The sequence below is a fragment of the Polypterus senegalus genome, chromosome 9, assembly GCF_016835505.1.
Source record: "Polypterus senegalus isolate Bchr_013 chromosome 9, ASM1683550v1, whole genome shotgun sequence".
NCBI lineage: Eukaryota > Metazoa > Chordata > Cladistia > Polypteriformes > Polypteridae > Polypterus > Polypterus senegalus.
The window spans coordinates 97,935,543-97,956,759 of NC_053162.1; the positions used below are offsets into that span (position 1 = coordinate 97,935,543).

Consider the following 21,217-nt stretch of genomic DNA (forward strand, 5'->3'; position numbering starts at 1 on the left):
CCTCATGTATAATGCCTTGTGTAGAACTCACACTATAACATGGCGTAAGCACAAAAGCAGGAATGTGCGTACACACAGAAAAATCCAGATGCAGGAATCTGTGCGTACGCAAACTTCCATGTTCTTCTGCCACATAAATCTCGATCAGCATGAAAAGTAACACTCGTGCACACGCCTGCTGTCCCGCCCCAACTCCTCCCAGAATTACGCCTCTTTGAATATGCAAATCAATTTAAATAGCCCTTAAGCTCAACCTTCTGTGAAAAGACAATGGGAAAAGCACGGGGGAAAATATAAGAATTTCAGCGAATACAAAGTGGAGGCAAAGGAAAAACATACTATTTGTTGGTTTAAACAGTGGTATAATCAACAAAAGGAAGTTGATCGAGTGACAGAGTGTCAGACAAACTCGAAAGCTCAAGTTCACAAAGTCACACAGTGCCCGAAATAAAAAAGAAGTTGTCAAATATCAAAGTCGTAGTCCACCATCTGAGTGTCATATGAAAGCTTATTAGGGTACAGAGAAAAAAAAGGCACACAGTGGGGAAAAAGCACGAAATGTCATCTTTAATCTCGAAATTTCCACTTTAATCACGTAGTTTATTTTGTCATTATAGTAGAACATCATAAACTTCATCTTAAAATTGTTTAATTTACTAGCTTCTCAAATCCCATCGTAACTAAAGTAGCATGTTAAATGCTTTGTTTTGTATTTGATCTTTTATGTGCTCTATGTGTGTGAATCACTATGTGCTTCCACACTTTCTCTTTCTCCGATATGATACTGATCCATTACATTCGTAATATTACAGCTCTCCGAATAATTAAAATACTGAGATGTATACGTGATATCATTTTCATGATGATTGGAATGAAAGCATATTATTAAACATGGAAACACGATGGCGCAGTGATTGTGCGCGACCTTCAATGAAATTATTGCAGCAGTACTGTCTCTTTCAAACGTACTAACCTCCAATTCCTGTCCTTACTTTTCTTTCTCCAATACCCAATTGCCACACAATCAGCTCTGTAATAGATGTTAAGCCCTCTGTAAGCTTACAACGACGATTCTTCGAAACTTTTAAAGAACATTGAAATATCTTCGTAGTACATGTTTAATTATTCTATCCATCTATCCTTCCAGTTTCGCGCAAGCCCAGCAAGAATACAGCACGAGGTAGGATCAATCCGTGAACTAGCTAGCACTCCGACACCGTGTCCTCACATGTTTAATTATTAACAATACAGATTATTTAAATGAAGTTAAAGTTTTATCTGTATAATATAATCAACATATTTTGCTGCATTTCATCCTAAAAATTATATCATCATCATATGTGAATATGCACTTTATAAAATGGCGCAGGTTGTGCAATATTATAACTGTAGTGCAAGTTTACAGTGAGGTGATTGTACTTATAAGTACAAACAGTTCTACAAGGAGCACTTGATGGACTGATTGACTGTGTTTAAAGTTCTTGGGATGAAACTGTCTCTGAACCGCGAGGTCCATACGGGAAAGTCTCTGAAGCATTTTGTTGTGGTTGAGGCAGTGTGTGCTTGATGCTGTATCCTGATAATTCTCTTTCCGATTAGCTGCTGCTGTGATTCCCCACTCAAATACAGTGATATAAATACTCCGAGTGGTGCAGTGAGAGTAATATGGAAAAAGATGATCCGCTGTGGCAACCCTTAACGGGAGCAAATGAAAGAAGAAAAAGAAAGTGCATCGACAGTAACAACGCTGAAGCAGTTATGGTATTTGGAATACTATGGCTATTATCTGGACCATTATATTGTTACAGGTTAATTACAATTAGATGCATTAAACTGATGAACAATATGTGGTTAATTTCAGTGTATTTATAAAGCAGCGTCAGGGATGATCTAAAAGATCTAAAAAAGAATAACCACACAGGAACAGTAGCACTACTTTGACGCTGGGTGCCGCCAGTCTGCAAAACCGAGCACAGAACTTGCGTATGACAGGGTATGAGGTACCATGGAAATGTGCGTGTCTTTACGCTAAGTTTAGGTTTTATACATCGTGTTTTGAACGTGGAAACGTTCTTACGCAATATTTCTGTGCGTACGCACCGTTTATACATGAGGCCCCAGGAGTCTGTCCATTTGTTTTCAGGAACATTGTTTTCCTCATTTTAATTCTCTGACTTGGTAAGACTGAATATCCTTGAATTGTTACCTATTGGCTACCTGCAGAGCAGCAGCTCATTGCTTCTTTACTGAACGAAAACATGCTTTCATAAAAAATCAGTTTTCTTTAAAAATCAACATAAAACAAGAACTTTCAGGAGAATACAGCCAATGTTTTCCATAAAACATGATATAAAGAACTCCTGTTTTCAGATGTAACTATGTATTCATAGCTCTTCACTGAATGGCAAAATATCAAAGAACTGTTGTAAAATAATATGATTGAGTCTTTGTAGTAAGTTATAGCTGGTCAAGAAAAAATATATCCATTTTGTTTTGATTTATTTTTTGAAATTTTTTTGTATGTAAAACCCTGGCTTTTGAATTAAATTTACAAGGCGTCCTCATTTACAATTTTTGTTTGTCAAACTTGGCAAATCCCTTTGAGAGTTTGCTATTAAATACCAGATGGTATACACAGTATATGCTGACTTTGTTCCCCCCAACATGCCAGCAGTTCTAAACAAAAATCACATTCATAAATCATCTGCCAAGGCTTTATGTTCTTTCCACCTCAACTCTTTTCATTTTATCACCACTCACACCATGCTTTATGTATGTTGCCCAGATGGACTCAGGTATTATCAACTGATGTGACCATCAGTCATCCCAGCCTGTAATTGAGCTGAATGGTTCAAGAGCATCCAAAAGGCAAATTGTAAACTCATTCCTGTTCACCTCACATACTTACTGTATGTTTGTTACCAATGGATATGGAGCATTACTAACAGACAAGCAAAATATGCCAAGATACACTGTACGCCTTGTGTTTTTATTTTTTGTAATTTGATTTTTTCTTTATAAATTTACAGATGGCCGTGTTTTACGACACAAGTACTTCAAGGATTATAAAGATTATTTAGGTAAGATATCATGCGTAGATTTCAATTACGCAATGAAATTCTTAAAACAGGTGGCACACTAGTTAGTGAGTCTGACACAGTGCTTTAATTGGGGAGGCCTGTTTTTAGAGTAAAATTGTGCAGACTCTCACTACCTCATATCAAAGGGTACATTTATGTTAGATGTCAATGGAGAAATGTCAGATAAGTGATGTGACCAGTAGGGGGCATAACAGCAACCCAAACCCCCCAGATGCCATTACACAATACAATCCTGACATCAAATACACAAATTTATTTATTCTTAGCCTCCACTGTTCTTCCAATTCTCTTCTGCAATAATACAACATGACAATAAATTTCTTTCCTCCTTCCACACCTCCCATGAAGCATCATCCACAGTCCTCCCGACTTTGACTACTTTTACAGGAAACTTGGCTTCTTTTTTGTTGCACACTGGAAACACTTCAAAGTCAGGCGGAAGTCTATTAAATAGGTCACACAAATCCCTTATAGTTCCTCCTGGTGGCATCGAAGAACTCCAACAGGGCTGTCCCATAGAGCTACATTTCCCAGTCTGACCTGTAGATATTCGTATGGGTGACTGACGAGTGGGATGCTTCCATCTTGTGTACACCTGGAGAATATAACTTTTGTCAGCAGATGCCTCTTGTCCTTCTGTTATGACTTCCTTTTCTGGCCAGAAGCTTACTTCAATGCCAGCCAGGACACCCATCCATCCCCCATGACAATCACAGTGACAATCCTTCTCGAGTTAAGGCGAATGTGTTGGTACATTCTGAAATTATTATTGATATAGAAATTCCCCATGTAGCAGAGAAGTTGTTGTTTACAACAGTAGCAAAACTGATGAATTATAACTAAAATGTTAACCCAAATCTTTGGGATGTGGGAAGAAAATTGGGGTATTTAAAGAAAACCTTATCCAAAAGAGGAAACCATACAAGCTCCATAACGATAATGACCGCACTAGAGTTAAACTGAGTTTCCTGAAGCTGTGAGCTGGCGGCATTTACTTTTACACATAGAAATTATAACATTTGGATACAAAAGTAGAATAATTTGCTACACTAATATGCATCATTGTTTTATAATATCAGCACACTTCCTAGATATAATATAGAATTTGTAATATTTGGATGAATACTGCTGTAATTGTAGTGTTCTGTAATAAGTATGATAGCAACGAAGTGGGTTAAGGCTTTCATTTTAAATTGAAAAATGTTTTCAATTTATAAACCATCTGTCTTTTCTTTTTGTTTTTGTATAGGTATCAATGCTAACAGTGCAGTGGGATATGAGAAGCATCATAAAAACCTGGGCTGAACAAAGCTTTGAGGTTGGTGTGAAAGACTCATTATTTAAATGTCAGTCAGTTGATATTTATATAACATATTTAATAGGGAGTATTTTTATAAAGTGCTTTAAAAGCAAGTAACCATACTTGTTGTTACAATTCCCAGCTATGACTAAATGTCTAAGCCAGTACAAGTTAGAGACAATGTCCTACATGTATACCAAGGGCTTTCAAATTCTGCTTCTGACCCCAGTACATATACCTTTTAATAGAACCTTTAATAGTTATTCTTGTAAGCTAGTTTATATGTCTCTATTATATAAAAAAAATCCTGGGACAAGATAAGACTTTTTAGCCTGGGATGAAACGTGAGTTTTTCAGAGAGATGCTTTCAAGTCCCGCGAGACAAGACTTTGTGCCAAGAGATTTAACAACGCCCAGGGCCAAAAATAAAAGAAAAGAGTGGATGACAAAGTAAAACGTCTTAAAGAGGTTCAAAAACGTTGGCGTGATACACATGCTGAGCAGGTTAGAGATAATGAAAGTACTAAAATTCGAAAGTCTTAAAAAAATGATAGTAAAGATCGCATTAGCACCCACAAATGGAAATTATTACTCTCTGAAATAATGGAACAGCGAAAAGAGATTGAATATATTGTTCATATTTAAACTTTAAGTTGGAGAGTTGTAGATCGTCAAATTTGTGTTGCCATCAGGGAAAAGTGGTGTTTTTTTCCAATGAAGAAGGTGTATCCGCGAGAATTAAAATATTTATCGTTTGGTGAAAGTGAAATCCAGATACGCGAGCCGAGTGGCAGAGAGACGCAAGGTGGCTGGCATGTAGCGCAGGCCAGGGGGGTTGGCAAGCAAAGAGAGCAGGGGGCAAAGCCCCTAGTAATTAATAAATAATTCTACTGAAGCCAACAAGCTTTTTACTACCCTAAAGAAACTAAGGATTCTCAAACCTGCCTTATTCTAACATATAACAAGAGGCTGAGAACATCAGGGAGGTTTTCACATGTTGAGGAAACCTCTAAGACCTGAAAGCCTTATAATGAATATCATATTCTAGTACAGAAGCACTCTGCACCTTTTTCTACCTTCTTTAATGATTTACTTTCACATTAGACTCCAAAATCTGGTATGCGAAGATAGGCAATCATTGAGTTAATTTATTTTTGAAATATAGTTATAGTTGAGCCATCCTATCAGTGCCATTCTGAGAGTGCCATTTTTGATTACCATTGTTAAGACTGTCCCAGAGTGGGTGTGTCCTCAGAGGTCATTGACTGTTAATCACAACACAATTGGACAAAAGGTGATTTGGAATATGCTTCACCATCTGGCTTCATGGATCCCAAAACCCTTCAAATGTTTACTTTCTTTGTTTTGTTTCTCTGGTTTTTGAACTCTCTTCACTCCTTCTGACTTCAATTTTTATCTCGTCTTTATTGGCTTATGTTATTGATTATTGTTCTTTTGGTTGTGACCCTTGCTACAGTTTTTGGACTACATGTTTGTCTTCTATTCGCCCTCTGCATTTTTGATCCTGCTGGGAATAATATAATAAAAATATTTTTTTTAATTTACTGTAAAGCTTGTTCTTTAGCCATTTTGTGCATGTTTTGAACTGGACACACAGCTATACATAATACTTGAAAGTTGTACCCTGCACGTAATCTTGTTAAAACTGCATAAGAATAAATGCCAACAGGATCCCTAAAAACCGATTTGTATGTACTGTGGAACGAGTCCCAGACACAGACAGATGGGCAACGTTTGGTCACCCAACACACACATATTTATTTTCCTAATATTTACAGTCAGGTGCACAACCCAGTGCTTCCAGCACCAATTTTCCAAAGTCCTGGCCTCTCCCTCCAGAGCCTGCTTCCTTCAGGTCACTCTTCTCCAACAAGACTTCGTCCACTCCTCGACTCCAGTCATCGAATGAAGGGAGGCGGCCCCTTTTATACAAGCTCAGATGGGCTCCAGGTGCTTCTCAACACTCCTCCGTGGACAATCCCTTGTGTGGCGAAAGTGCCGGCTGCGCACCTGGAAGCCCTCCGGGTGTCCCCAGTCTTCTTCCCCCCTGCACTTCCTGGTGTGGCGGAAGTCCTGAGGTCCAGGGCTCTCCAGGCACCGGGGTGCCCCCTAGCGGTAACCACAGATCCCTACAGGGTTGAGCTTCCAAGCTCTGCACCCGTGGTCCCCAGTGCAACCAGGGCAGTCACCCACTCGTGGTCTGTGGGAGGCTCAAGCCCTCCTCCGGTCCTCCTGGGCATCAAAGCTGGGTACCACCCCCAGCCGTATGCCACAGTACATTTGAATTTACAAAGTGATTTAAACAAAGGAAGTAACAAATCCTAGCTAAAATCTAATGCAGCCAAAGTTCACAATGTCTTTCTGATTTGTTTCCTGTTCTTTTAAATGGCCCTAATTTATGTCAGAAGGATACACCCAGAGTTAACTGTAGACAATTTACTAATGTGCGTGTCACATACTATAGCTGAGCATACCCAGTCCTATTGTGGAGACTGCCAACATACTTGAAATTCTTTTCAACAATTTAAAAAAAGTTAAATGAATTGAGTCAAGGGTTCTTCTAATTATAGCAGACACATATTTAATCTAATTATAATTGATAAATGTTTGCCTTGATGAGTTATGATGTTAACTGTAAGATTAATCAAATACAGAAAATGGCAATATAATACAGTATGATTTGCAATATTTAAATTAAAAACATAAAAAAATGCAACATTATCATATTGTGGCAGGATTATTGCATATTGTGGAGTACCTCATAGTTTCCTTCTCTAGTAGGCAGTATTAATTATGCTTTTGTGTCAGCTGAACTGAGCAAATTGACACCAAAATAGAGAATGGAAAACACTAAACAAACCAACCTTTCTTCATTGTAAGAACTGACTGTAAAAGGTACTGGGACTGTTTAGAGAAGATGTTTGACAAATTGAATACGCTTCTATTGTTTGTGAACTTCATTTCCAAGTACTGTAGCTTACAAAAACCTCTTTTAAACCAACATTGCAACTGAGGCTGAAGATCCACATACTTTGGAATCACAAATTAAAATTACAGTCTTTCTACTTACCAACGTGGATCAATCAGAGTTACAGCATTCAAAATTCATTGAGAGTGTCTAAAATGATAACACAATACATGAGCCAATCAGCGTAGTACTTTAACTCTCAGCAAGAACACAACAAAAACCTGGCTTACCAGTCATCTGGTAGTTTTCTGTCCAATTAATTATACAATAGATTTTAATGAAATTTGTAACAAATTATTTCTCAAAAATAGTGACAAAGGTCAGTGAGTGTTGATTTACCCAGTTATTCACCTTAATTTTAAATGTGCTTATCCGGGTCAAGGTTGTAGAGTGCTGGTGTTTATCCGTGCAGCACTGAACACAGGGTTTCAATCCATGCCATGGCACAATCATGTCAACACCTACCCGTAGTCAATTAACATAAATGAATGCTTATTACATGCATTCTTTCAACTTATATGTCTCTTCAAGCTTGTAGAGAGTAACAGGTGACTCCTTGAGTAAAATAAGTTCCTGCTATGGTACAGCTTTCATGAGCTTTTACTGTATTGGTGGGATGAAACTCAAGGAAAGGTGTAGCTTTAATGCATAAATATTCTCAAGTCTAAGACACTGATTCCAGCCGATTTCTTTGTGATATTTTAAATATAGCACATACAGGGTATATATACATATACATTGAATATGCCATTATTTTCTTCCCAATAAACAGTCCCATTTAGTTCTCAGTTCTTAAAACTATTTCTGCCAATAAGTCAGTGCAGTATCAAAGACAGGAAACTTTTACAGCCCACCAGTTCTCTCTATCCTGGGAATAATTCCTCATCCCAATGAGCTCCAACATCTTCAAATGCAGTAATCCCACACTGCGTGATGTTGACCGATTTAGCCATTCCCAACATAGATGATGGTTTAATAGGGTCCACAGTGTTTTCCTTTTCTTGCTTTTTATATCCAGGTCAATCTCTTTTTTTTTCCTCTCTTACCTTGTGTTGTCTAAATTTTTTGTTTTTTAAAGCTGCCGCAAATCCCCATCATTTTCGGCAATAATATGGTGGCCTCTAAAAGACAAATTTTCAAAGGTCTGGTTTTCCCCAAGGAGAAAAAACAACCAAACATCTTATATCTTAGGCTAATGATTTTTTTACCTGGAATCACTGGAGAATACAGGCAAATTAGTATATGTAGTTCATTGCCACAGTATACTGTATTTCTGAAATAAAGTAAGTCAAACCATTTAAAATTAATCAGCATCCAAAACTGCCTCTTTCATTCTTTAGCTAGAAAAATTCTAATAGAAAAAACTTATAGCAAGCATTGACAATTTAAAAAACCTAAGCTGGGTCCCGTCACAGCCTTTCTTGTCTGGTGAAGAATAAAGAACTTCATTACTCTTGGCCTATAAATCCAAAGATTTACATGATTGAATATATGCTTGTTTTTTATGATTTGACTGATTGTAAAAAAAGGAACAAGCCATCTAATTCAACGGAATCAATTATAGGCAGAAACTGACCTTTGGGGAGGAATGAATCAGTCACTCATTGCCTGCCAAAATGACATTAACATACAGTACATGTCTGTATGTCCACCAACCTCCTGTATACAAACAAAAGGAACCAAAAAAAAAAACGTAATAACTTCTCACTTAGAGCTTGGCTCTTGCAGACTGCTTCCCACCTCCATTACCATTTGTGGAATGATTTTTGACACAACTTTAAATTCATACCAATGCAACTGCAAGACATGTTGTTTTTTTCAACTTATAGGACAGGGTCAGAACCTTTATATCTACTCTTGATGCAGAAATGCTCTGTCATGTCTTCATCACACCTTTATTGCAATTTCCTTTTTAATGGTCCCCTAGCTTGAAGTATCAATCAACTATAATAAACTTCTGACAAGGAACAAACGCATTAAGTATTGTAAGAATTTAAAGAGATTTAACTATCTTGCATTTTGTCATTGTATTCTTATTACATTATTCTGAAACAGGTAGTTCATCTAATCCCGGGGTGTGGCAACAGGTGGTCTGAGTGTGGGCATTACCCACCCAAAAAGGTCAACTGCACACCCAATGAAACAAATATCAATCGAGTTTCAGCTTCTTTTGGCATTTAGTTGGCCTGCAAATGTCCACCCCAGGATGACACTGACACAATAATGACACTGATGTACCCCAGTGTTCAGTTTCTTCTTTACTTATGCATGTACTCTTAACTTTTTAATCGGATCATGTAATTGAAAACTGTTTTATATTAGAAGTTTCTTGATTATACAAGTATCTGGATGAGATACTGTTAGCTAAACAGACAAGCTTGATGGACTGAATGGTCTCCCCTCACTTGTCAAATTTTTGATGTATTATGTACTTGGAATTTGATCCTTGATGGTTTGCTTTGTAAAGCACATTGTATTGGTGTATCCTGAAAATTATTCTAGACAAAATAAAGATTCATTAAACAATTTGTTACGTACTCTGTATTTTTAGGTATCACTACCCAAACTTGTCTAGGATAAGCCATCTCTGAAATTAAGGAGATTATTAAAATAATAAAGGGCAAGTATATTCATGCCAGCACACAACCTTGAATTGCTTTAAGTGGATTTGAGGATATTATATGAGTATATTTATCCATTACTGAATTAATTAAGGTGTAATAAATTGTTGTCTTTTCAGCTATGCCAGAAAGAAAAATGCCAAGCCAAATGAGCAGCCATTACCTTCAGTCATAACAGAATCGATGATGAAATGGACCACTAAGCAGTGAAACCGAGAGGGGAACAAAGCTTGAAATCATTGTGTGTGTGTTTGTTTATTGTTTGTTTAAAATACAATGACAAGAATCACTGTACGTAAGCTGAAACCAGCACTTGCATTTTCAGTTTTAATTCAAGTTATGTTTAAACTCTAGACCCATGCATTAAGACAGATCACTATCTTAAGACAGAATTTATGATTCTGTGCTTGGCCATACGTCCTGCACTTGAATGAAGGTGTGAGATACTGCGTGTACAAAGTGAACACTGTGAGTTAAATGGTTTAATTCAATTTATTCTTACATAGGAATCTTTGTGCACAAAAAAAAAAAAACAACACAAATACTATGCAACTAACTACACTTCAGTTAAAGCAATACAAAGCCAGCATACTTTTTCCACAATAAAGTAGAACAACAACAGGACCCCACTATTTATATTAATGTATATTTTAAAATAAACCAATTATATGATTACTTCACACTAAAACACTGGCAGGTGGCACAGTGGCTAGGGTTGCTGCCACACAGTTCCACAGTTCTGGGTTCAGCATGAGGAGGTTTTGTATTCTCCTTGTGTACTATGATTTTCCTCCTACATACCAAAGACATACGTGTTAGATTATATGGATACTCTAGGAGTGAATGTGGACATGCATGCATGTGGCCCTGTACAGATCTGATTATCATCTTGCACCCAATGCCAAGATTAGCTCCGTCTTCCAAAAGACACTGAACCAAATAAGCAGGACAGAAAATGGATGGAGTTTCTTTGGGGGAAATGTCATACCATCTTAACTAAAGCCTACCAGCATGTTAATTTCATCCAAACATCCCTTAACACTCCAAATAGAAGATTAAAACATGTTACATTATTTCCCATAAATCATGTCATTCCCATAAGTCAAAATGTTGCTGTAATTACCTTCAGTTTCTGGGAGATGTCCATGACTGTTTGGATCAAAAAGCAAGACTAATTTGATTACTGCCGTTGTTTAAATACAGCGCTTCCTGGTGACTGGTTTTCTGTGCCAGCACTTCAGTGTCATTTCTAGCATTAGAGCATCACAGCTAAAGAGACATGGATTCTATTCCTGTTTTGTCAATACCTGTGTGGAGTTTCCATGCTCTCTTCCCTCCACATTCCAAAGACAAGAGAGTTTGTTTGCTTGGTGACTTGAAATTATTATCAGTAATTGGAGGGCACATGCAGGAGTATAAATGTTGTCCCATCCAGCCAGGATAGGCTTTTGAATTCCATGATCCTGCCTTAGAAAACGTGGGGTTAAAAAATGAATGGCTCGTGATCTATGTACATAAAAGCTATGCCTGTTTAATCGACTCACTGAATAACACTTTTTATTTTTAATACAATGTATGGCCCTTAAATGGCCTTACACTCAGTGCCTCTGGGGTAGACTCACACATTTCTTAATATAACTCAATAAAGTTCAACATGTATGTGTGTGTATGCGGCGTACTGTGCTTAATTCAGTTAACACAAAGACAACTAATCATAGTCCCAAATTTTAATACTATTCTCCCATATTTTAATGCCCTTTGATCAGTCCTACACTAGTTTTTATATACAGTGTGTCAGAGAACAAACAAAATTGCAAGCCATACGAGGTGTGGCAGAAAAGTAATGAGACTGGCAACACTGCAAGCGATCTGGCAACGCTGCGCTGTTGTCCTTGATAGAGCACGTGTATCAGTACCCTCCCATAGCTCAGTGCGAGTTTCAACTCCTTCCGTTAACTACGTGATTTTTGTGACTGCTATTAGCAAAGTTGTGTTTTGGTTGTGCGCACGCAAAATGGAACAGCGAATTTGGAGCAACGTTGTGCCATTAAGCGGCAAGTGTGACGTTTGAAAAGTTAAAACAGGCCTATGGGGAACATTCTTTATCCCGAGCTCAGGTTTTTCGCTGGCACAAATCATTTTTGGAAGGCAGAAAACACGTTGAAGATGAACACCGTTCAGGGAGGACTTCAACTTCGAAAACCAATGAAAACATCGAACGTGTGAACACTCTTGTGAGATCAGACCGTTGTTTAACATTAAGAATGTTGGGTGAACAATTAAATTTGAACAGATTTACCGTTCATCAAATTTTAACTGAACATTTGCACATGCGAAAGGTCTGTGCCAAAATCGTACCAAAAAACTGCCCTCTCCATAACAGAATTTTTGACCTCAAAAGGCATTCCTGTGGTTCCCCAGCCCCCTTATTCACCTGACCTCAGTCCGTGTGACTTTTTCCTTTTTCCTAAACTGAAAAATGTCTTCAAAAGGGCATCATTTCAGGACTTTAGAAAACATCTAAAAGAGTGTAACGGACATGCTGAAGACCATACCGGTTGAAGACTTCCAGCGCTGCTACCAACAGTGGGAACAACGTCTCCATCGGTGTGTAGCTGCCCAAGGGAACTACTTTGAAGGGGATAACATTGATGTTTGAAAAAAATAAAAACTTTGGTAGATAAAAAATCAGTCTCATTACTTTTCTGCCACACCTCGTACATACTTGACTTTCTAACACCAAGGCTGATGTAAAATTAATAATTATTAACTATTGGAGTTGACATCATGGATTTAACAAGCTTGTTGAATGAATTATTTTTTTTTAATATTAGAACAATCTGGACAAGAACAGCCATTCATCCCAACAAAGCTCACCAGTCCTATCTATTAAATTTGTCCAAAATAACATTAGATCTAGTTAAGAAAGTCCCTTTGTGTAAAGAAAAACTTCCTAATGTTTGTGCGAAATTTACCCTTAACAAGTTTCCAACAGTGTCTTGGTGTTCTTGATGAACTCATAACAGTCTCAATCCACTGGACTAATTCCCTTCATAATTTTAAACACTTCAGTCATCTCACCTCTTAATCTTCTTTTGCTTAAACTGAAAAGGCTCACCTCTTTTAATCTTTTCTCAAAATTCATCCTCTGTTGTCCTGGAATCAGTCTAGTTGCTCTTCTCTGGAGTTTTTCTAGCACCAATATGTCCTTTTTGTAGTCTGGAGACCAAAACCATAAATAGTACACCTAAACAGGTCTAAGCAGTGCATTACAAAGCTTGAGCATAACATCCTTGGACTTGTATGCTACACGTTGTACAATATAACCTAACATTCTATTAGCCTTCTTAATGGCTTCTTGAGGTATCATTAGTTCATCTTAAGTTCCTGTAAGCTCATATCTTCACACCCTTTAAACAGAATTGCATGCAATGTCCAAGAGCGACATCAAGAGAGAGGATAAGGGCCTTGTTTTGAACAAGGATGGGCAGGTGGTCAACTGAGCATGCTGCTCCTACAGGTCTCACAGTGACCAAAGATTACTGAGGCTATGGTGTTCTGTTCTTTTTGCTTGGTTATGCAATTTCTCTCTTAATGGCTGCCACTACCTGACAGAAGTATGGGTGGTGATATTAGCAGCAAGCAAGCAATATCTTGCAAAATAACACTATTATTATTGTGAGATAATGCAATACTTTTACAAAATAGCGCAATACAATTTTTTTGTGAGTGGCAGCTGGGACATAAAAATGCATATTTTATTTGAATAATTTACTTCAAGCACAAATATGCATTTGGGGCATAAGCAAAGATACAGTACCAAGATGATGCTGAATTTTATTGTTTCAGAAAGTTGCACTATGTTGAGTTTCCCATGTGCGTCACATCTTCAGCCTTGCTGCTGGCACTTGTGGTGTATGGCTGTACGTGGGGAAAGTGTGTTTAACAATTTTCAAAAAGACTTACCCAAGGAAAGCAAGTTGTGTGAGGCTGACGAGCAAAGATGTGCTTAACATCAGCTCATCATAAAGGTAGAAGCCATAACATTTTGAAAGCTTTAATTCAGTTTTATGGTTATATGCATGGATATGGCAACCCTAGAAATTCTCAGTTACAACCCTGACCTGATCCTGGGATTGTCGCACCATTTTCTTTACACATGAACTCAACCCCAAAATGTAGTATTTAAGGAATAAACCAACCAAAAATGATCATTTTTGTATACATTACTCATTGTGCAATGTTTGTAATGATGGCTGAGGTAAGTTTTTATTTTATGTTCTTGGGGAGAAAGGAGATCCTCATACAGTGGGCTTCAGTAGAGATCCAGCTTGAATATCAGCGACAATATCAAAATATCGATAAAAAAATCATTATTTTGTCATGCTGCGTAATTCGAATGTCAGGTATCCACTCGTGTGCTGACAACGTTGTAACCATGACTATTTTTGCTAAATATTGTTAAATAAACCATGTGTGGACAGTCTTCTTGTGCACAACTGTGACTCAGCCTGGAACGAGATTAAGCTTTCAGACTGACGGCCTCTCCCAAATATCTGAAGCAAAATTAAAGCTTTCATTGCCATAAAACACAGTGAGTACAGCAACACATTTTATTCTAAGGTGCTGCTTTCTCATTAACACCAGGAACCAGAACCTGGCTTCAGTTGTACAATAGTCCAATACCCCCCAAGGCTTGTACATGTATTATACTTTGTAAAAAGGAGGTGCAACAAAGTGAAAGAGTACTTTGGTGACCACATATAATTTGAAAGAACGCACAAATTTGTAACACACAAAGATGTAAAATGAATTAGAACAGAAATGAGAACAAGATGGATGAGATGGTTCCCAGGTTATATAGTCAACTCAGTAGGAAGGGGCGGGTCTAGGGGGGTGGGCAACGGAAGTGATGTCAGCAATGGAATGGCTGCCAGTCTTCTGCTCTGCAAAGGGAGGAAGAGAGAAGGCATTAAGACCAAAGTGCCAACTCCTGGTATGCTGGGTAATTACCCTCACCAGAGGCCTTAAGCTGTCCCAAGTGCGCACGCGTGTGACCACTGCAATTAGGTTAAATTTGAACCTTTACATAATAACCAATATATGGAGACACTGAGGTGCTAGTGTTTTCAACTTCTGAACATGTCCCTTTTCATTTTCTAATTGTTTTGACACAGCTTTACACAACATTTGTTTCAAACTGCTTCCTTAATATCCAAAATAAAATAAAATGTGCTTGATATTCACTTGTCTATATCCTTATTGCGTATTAAATTATTCAATGTTACACAAAAATTGTCTTTGGATTTATATAAAATAGAGAGGTAAAAAAACAGGTTTTCTCAAAAAATATTTTAAAAACACAATTGCAATAATAAAGGACTTTTTGTATTACAATAAACTAGGACGTTACCAAAGTCATAAACCTTTTTATAATACACATAAAAATTTCAATCAGATTGACCATTACTGGAGTCTAAATTCATAAATACAAATTTATGTTAATTTTTTAAAATTAAGAATGCATATTTTTATGATCCAATTTAAAACTAAAATTTTCATTTTTTGATCTTTTTAAATTTGAAGCCATTTAATGGAACTAATATATAGCCCAGATGAAGGGGGTGCTATTCCTGAAACATGTTGGTTAATTGATGTTAACAGAATTTGACTTTTTTTTTTTTTTAACATTTTATTCCATCCATCATCCAATCTGCTATATTCTAACACAGGGTCACGGGGGTCTGTTGGAGCCAATCACAGGGTGCAAGGCAGGAAACAAACCCCGGGCGGGGCACCAGCCCACCACAGTAACATCCATCCATCCATGTTCGAACCTGCTGAATCTGAACACAGGGTCACAGGGGTCTGCTGGAGCCAATCTCAGGCAACACAGGGCACAAGGCAGGAACCAATCCTGGGCAGGGTGCCAACCCACCGCAGGACACACAAACACACCCACACTAGGGCCAATTTAGAATCGCCAATCCACCTAACCAGCATGTCTTTGGACTGTGGGAGGAAACCGGAGCACCCGGAGGAAACCCACAAAGACATTTTATTGATTTTATTAAAATAAAATAGCATTCAATACAAGCAAGTCATCCTACCCATAAGAAAGAGAGCCAGACTTGGACTTGTGAATGGGTTGATTGAGGTCCAGTTGATGATTGTGTAACTGAGTGTTTTGGATTATTTGGTGATCATGAATTTAGACCCGAGTAGGGGTCAATCTGATCCACTGGAGTGTGTATTAGAAAAAGGTTTATGACTTTCCTGTTACTTTTTCTCTCTCATGTGTGCACCTTATATGTGACGTTAAAAAATGTTGTTTTGGTAACTTCATAAAACAAAATCCTTTATTATTTTAATTGTGTTTTTTTAAGTATTATCTTTTTGAGAAAACCTGTTCTTTTGTGTGTTAAGTAATAGTACAGGTTTCCTGGTGCATTAATAGACAGTATTCTATAGGTGCTCACACTTTGTTCACACACAGGTACAATCATGACTCTTTTGCACAAGAAAATTATTGCACAAAATAACCAAAGCAAGTGCCTGAGAAACTGAATGAGCAGAAAAAGTTTAGAATAAGGTACTGGCAATAAAATAAGAGGCTTATCCCAGCTCCTGATGCAAAAAAAAAAGTGATATTATACTATATACTGTCCAACCCGCGGCGTACCATACGCCGCCTAATCAGGCCGGTTTTTTAATGATTTTTAAGCACAGGGAGAAAATTAAAATTTGGAAAATCGGTAATGGAATAAATCAGCAAGAAAAGCAACATTGTAACAATGCACGGAACGAACCAACACACAATCGTCCGTGACTAGCGGACCGCCATCGCTCATGTGCCCACCTCCAACTTGTCACTTGAGTCGTTGTCGTCTTTGCACAGTCCAGATGTACCTGTGACTCACGTAGACTTTTCGTGTTCCTGCAGGAGCATCTAAGAAGACGCATGTTTGTCGCAGATGCGAATTGCTGTATGAAGCGTGTTAAACAGTTTGCCATGGTGCACGTGGTCGTGTGTTATAACCGAAAATTCGGTTTTTAAAGACTGCTTACTTCATTGTGTTTTAACCTCAGTTGTAAAGGATTGTTTTAAGGATCCCATGGTATACCCCTCACAAACCGCTTTACACGCTGCATATGGCGATTCACCTCCACGAGAAACATGCCTCTATGAACAGTCAACGAGGCTTGGAGGTGCATGTGGCCACTACAACAGACGAATATAAATGACGCCGTTTTTTCTGTGTCGTCGCGTGTGAGTTGGTGGGCGTGGCTGCGAGTCTTATTCTGTATTGCAGCACTTTTGAGAAGAACGCAGCAAAGTCATGAAACGTCTTTTATCTTCAAATATGTATAAAAATTGTAGTAGTAAAAGTGGGTGTTTAGCTGTGGATCATTTTTTAATATAAATAAAACGTTTTGCTTTTCAAGATAAGATTTTATGTTTAAGAAAATAATGTGCTCAGCAATCAAGAAAATACATTTCAAAAATGTCATTAAAATGCATACCCAGTAGGGTGTTTCTTAGCTTTCCACAGAGGACACACACTGGCTGTTTATTAGTGATGGATCGTCTGTTGTACTTTTCTTGTTTCTGAGTACATGACAATAATAGATGCAGTAACATAACGGATGGTGACACTGTTGTGTTTGTGTTTATAATTGCTGATAAACATTTGTAATGTATAAACAAATCAAGCCTGTAGTGGCCATTTTTATTGAAAATCTACTGTACACAAATAAAATGTTTTCAAGCTGTTTTCTTTTAAAGTTTTTTTTTAGTCAACCTTTATAATGGTGGAATTTTTATTATCACTTAACAAAACTAACTTGTGTACATTAAGCAAAAGGCCATGACCGGCCAAACTTGGAAAAGGGGGAGTACTTGCCTTCAATCTGGACAGTCTAGTGAGGCTGAGGATGATTAGTGAATCTAGAAGTTTGACAAAAAAACAGTGAAGAATTGTCAGGACTTAATCAATTACAAGCATGAACATGGCTCATAACACAATGACTTTTTCCACTTATTATTGTGCTATTATATGAAATCTTATCTGTATATAACTGCACTTTTTGAGACTTCAGCGTTAACATTTGTACTGAACTGTCTGTTGAAATGCATGTAGTAATAAAATGTATCATTCCAACAGCTGGCACATCAAAAACAATTGCTGCAACAAAATGCATTGCATTTTTCATTCCAACAGATGGTGCATCACAAATATTAGCAATGCATTTCCAAATCCCACACCAAATGACCTATAACAGAGGCATTGTGACCAGACAGATACACACAGACACTTTTGCTTTTATTAAAAAGGATACGCTGATTTCTGTCCATTAGGTCAGATGCATTCAGTGTTAACATATGCAGTGCAGCGTATCCATCCGATTGCTGTGTCTCTGTTATATGTCATTTGATATAGGATTCATAAAAGTGGTGTTAATGTTTGTGATACGCCATGTGTTGGAAAACAGAGATATAGGAACTGGGGAGACACACACAGATACTTGTCCTTTTGTTAAAGTGGATGCATTGTATATATATATATATATATACACACACACACACACACACACACACACACACATTCCACATGACCCTGCTCTGGATAAGTGGGCTTAGATCCAGATTTAAATACATCACAGTCCTCTTTCTTTCTTTTCTCTTTCTGCAGTCCTCAAGGCAAGCACAGGCCTCTTCTTCTTTCAAATCCAACATGTCTTGATGAGGTTTCAGTGTTTCTTTATTTAGTTATGTTACACCAGAAAATATGAAAATTGCCTTCTCAATTGCATCCAAGAAATAAAATAAACAAATAGAGACATGACATGTCAAGGTATGGCAGTTTTAATAATGCATATTAACCCAAAAATGATTACAAGATACAAAGGTGGAAGGCTTCTTTAAACTAAGAAGAAGGAGCATTTCTGGCATGTTAGCACCATAAAGAGGATGCACTTCTGGGTCAGGTGAAACCTTCATCTGACACAAGAGGCACCTTCCAACAGCACTCTCTAGCACACCCAAGGACCCCATCAGGGCCACCCTCTGGATGTCCAAATGGGATCTACACTAGAGGGATGCTGCCACCTAATGTACTGGGGAACACATGGGTCTGGGAGGCAGGAACCCCTGTCCTTCTATTATATTATTCTCCCAACTGGAAAAGGGAATAGTAACCAGCCTAGCTGGGATGCACATCCATCTGCTCCATCACTACTCCCTGTCAGGTAAGGGTACACCATCCATCTTGGTTGGGATGTCAGTCCATCAATGATGTTTATCACTATATTACACACACACACACACAGAGTACCTTGATATCTGCCTGCAGCCATCAGTTCTTTCATGATGTAGATAGATAGATAGATAGATAGATAGATAGATAGATAGATAGATAGATAGATAGATAGATAGATAGATAGATATGAGGGGTGCATTTCAGATATCAGTGCTAAGGATCTGGTTAAAATCAATAAAATGCTGATTCTTGAAAAATATAATCATTCTGGCCCTATTAGAAATGATTTACTGGCAAAAAGGAAAGCTTTCAGCACAATAAAGACCACAAAAAAACTGCACACAGAATGGAAGTCTGCAGATGGAACTCAAAAACTATTAAATTGGAGGCCCAATCTCAACACACTTCAATTGCTGTAGAACCGCTGAGGCAGGTAAAGAACACAAGGCAGCCATCAGCCATTTGAAATAACTTCAGTCTTAACTTTTCTGGAACACTTGACAGCAGTTGAGGCATTTCTTGGCACCATCACACACAGACATGCTCCATTGTTATGAATGAATAGCTTTAAATGTAATGTATGAAATATGAAGCCATTGAGATCTTTTCTGATCATCATTCACTCTCTGCTCACCTTCCTTCCATCTGTTAAATGGCTTAAATCAATCAAGACAAAGTGTACCAGAACTCATGAAAGTTTATATTCCCAAGCTGTTAGATGCATGAACTTAACATGTTGACCTTAAGAAACACCTAGAATAAGTTCATGAACATGTCCAAGTGTGTTAGTGTTTCTGGGCTTTTAGGAAAAGATGATTACAGGGTGTCATATTTTGTTTTACTCATATAATCTTTACCAAATCACATTTCAAGAAGTTGATGTTGTTATATCAATATTTACTGTACTTTACATTCTCTGTAATTCTTCAGTGTGGTATTTCCCAAATAGGAGGAGTCGTTTTGACTTCACACTGATGCTGCCTGGGACGCTGTTGGTGGTCTTAGCAGACAGATTGTGCTGGGGGTGAACATTCTGTTTCACCCACCAGTTCTGTTTTCACCAATATTGCCTACAATTACAATTTCCTCGCACTATTACTGCAGACCATAAGCCTTTGGTTGGTCTCAAATGAATGTCCCTCAACAACAACCCAGCTGGTAATCTTCTCGTCTCAATGCAGATTCTATATCATGATGTGCCCCCAATTTGTTACAAACCCTGACAACACCTTTGTCTGCCAACTAATTCAGGTTTAGTTTCCGATTTTTCACAACACAGTAGGGAGGCATGGGCTTTCTCAGTCTTTATTCTCATCCAAGCCAATAACTGGAACTTAGAGATGGACAGAACAGCTCACTATGGAAACCTCATCCGTCTTCAAGTCTGAGGCTTTTTTTTTTTTTACTTTTCCTTATCATCTAACAGCCATAATAGCTGTTCCAAAACATCAAAATGAGGTTTTAACTTCTTTAGTTTTGTGAAGCAGTTGTTATGAACCTCTACAAGACAACACATGGAGGCAATGCACTGCTTTTGAGGCAGACAACTGGAGTGTTATCCTGAGTCATTTCACTCCCATTTTAGGATTAGTAAGATGCAGATATCTAACACCCTCTCTATGAATGCTGAGTTAGCAAAGGAATTCATCTGCTTTTTCAGGGCCACTTAGCCAGTCCATTACTGCAAGGGCTCCACTTCTGTAGCCACAACTGTGGTCTTCTGGTGTTATGGGTCCACAGCTCGTTTAGCAAAGGCCAGCAGTTTTTAAATAAATAAACACAGCGCTCGCGGCGGCATAGTGAGGGGGCATGGTGGCCGTAGCAAGCCGCAGGGCGCTCTGCGGTGTATGCGTTTCTCACCTAGTGCACAGGTAAGGGACTGCGCACATCGGTGATTGTTCCTGGGATTAATGTGCTGCAGCCGCCATCCCCCCAATAAAAAAACG

General features: G+C 38.1%; 1 protein-coding gene across 1 annotated transcript in view; it reads left to right on the forward strand.

The window, feature by feature from the left end:
• wfdc1 (WAP four-disulfide core domain 1) overlaps positions 1-11,354 on the forward strand; it is a 35,680-nt gene extending 24,326 nt beyond the window's left edge. The window contains exons 5-7 of the mRNA XM_039763509.1: positions 3,030-3,080; positions 4,351-4,419; positions 10,131-11,354. Coding sequence (XP_039619443.1) covers positions 3,030-3,080; positions 4,351-4,406 — 107 coding nt within the window. The 3' untranslated portion in view covers positions 4,407-4,419; positions 10,131-11,354. The remainder of the gene's footprint in view (positions 1-3,029; positions 3,081-4,350; positions 4,420-10,130) is intronic.
• Positions 11,355-21,217: the final 9,863 nt, after the last annotated feature.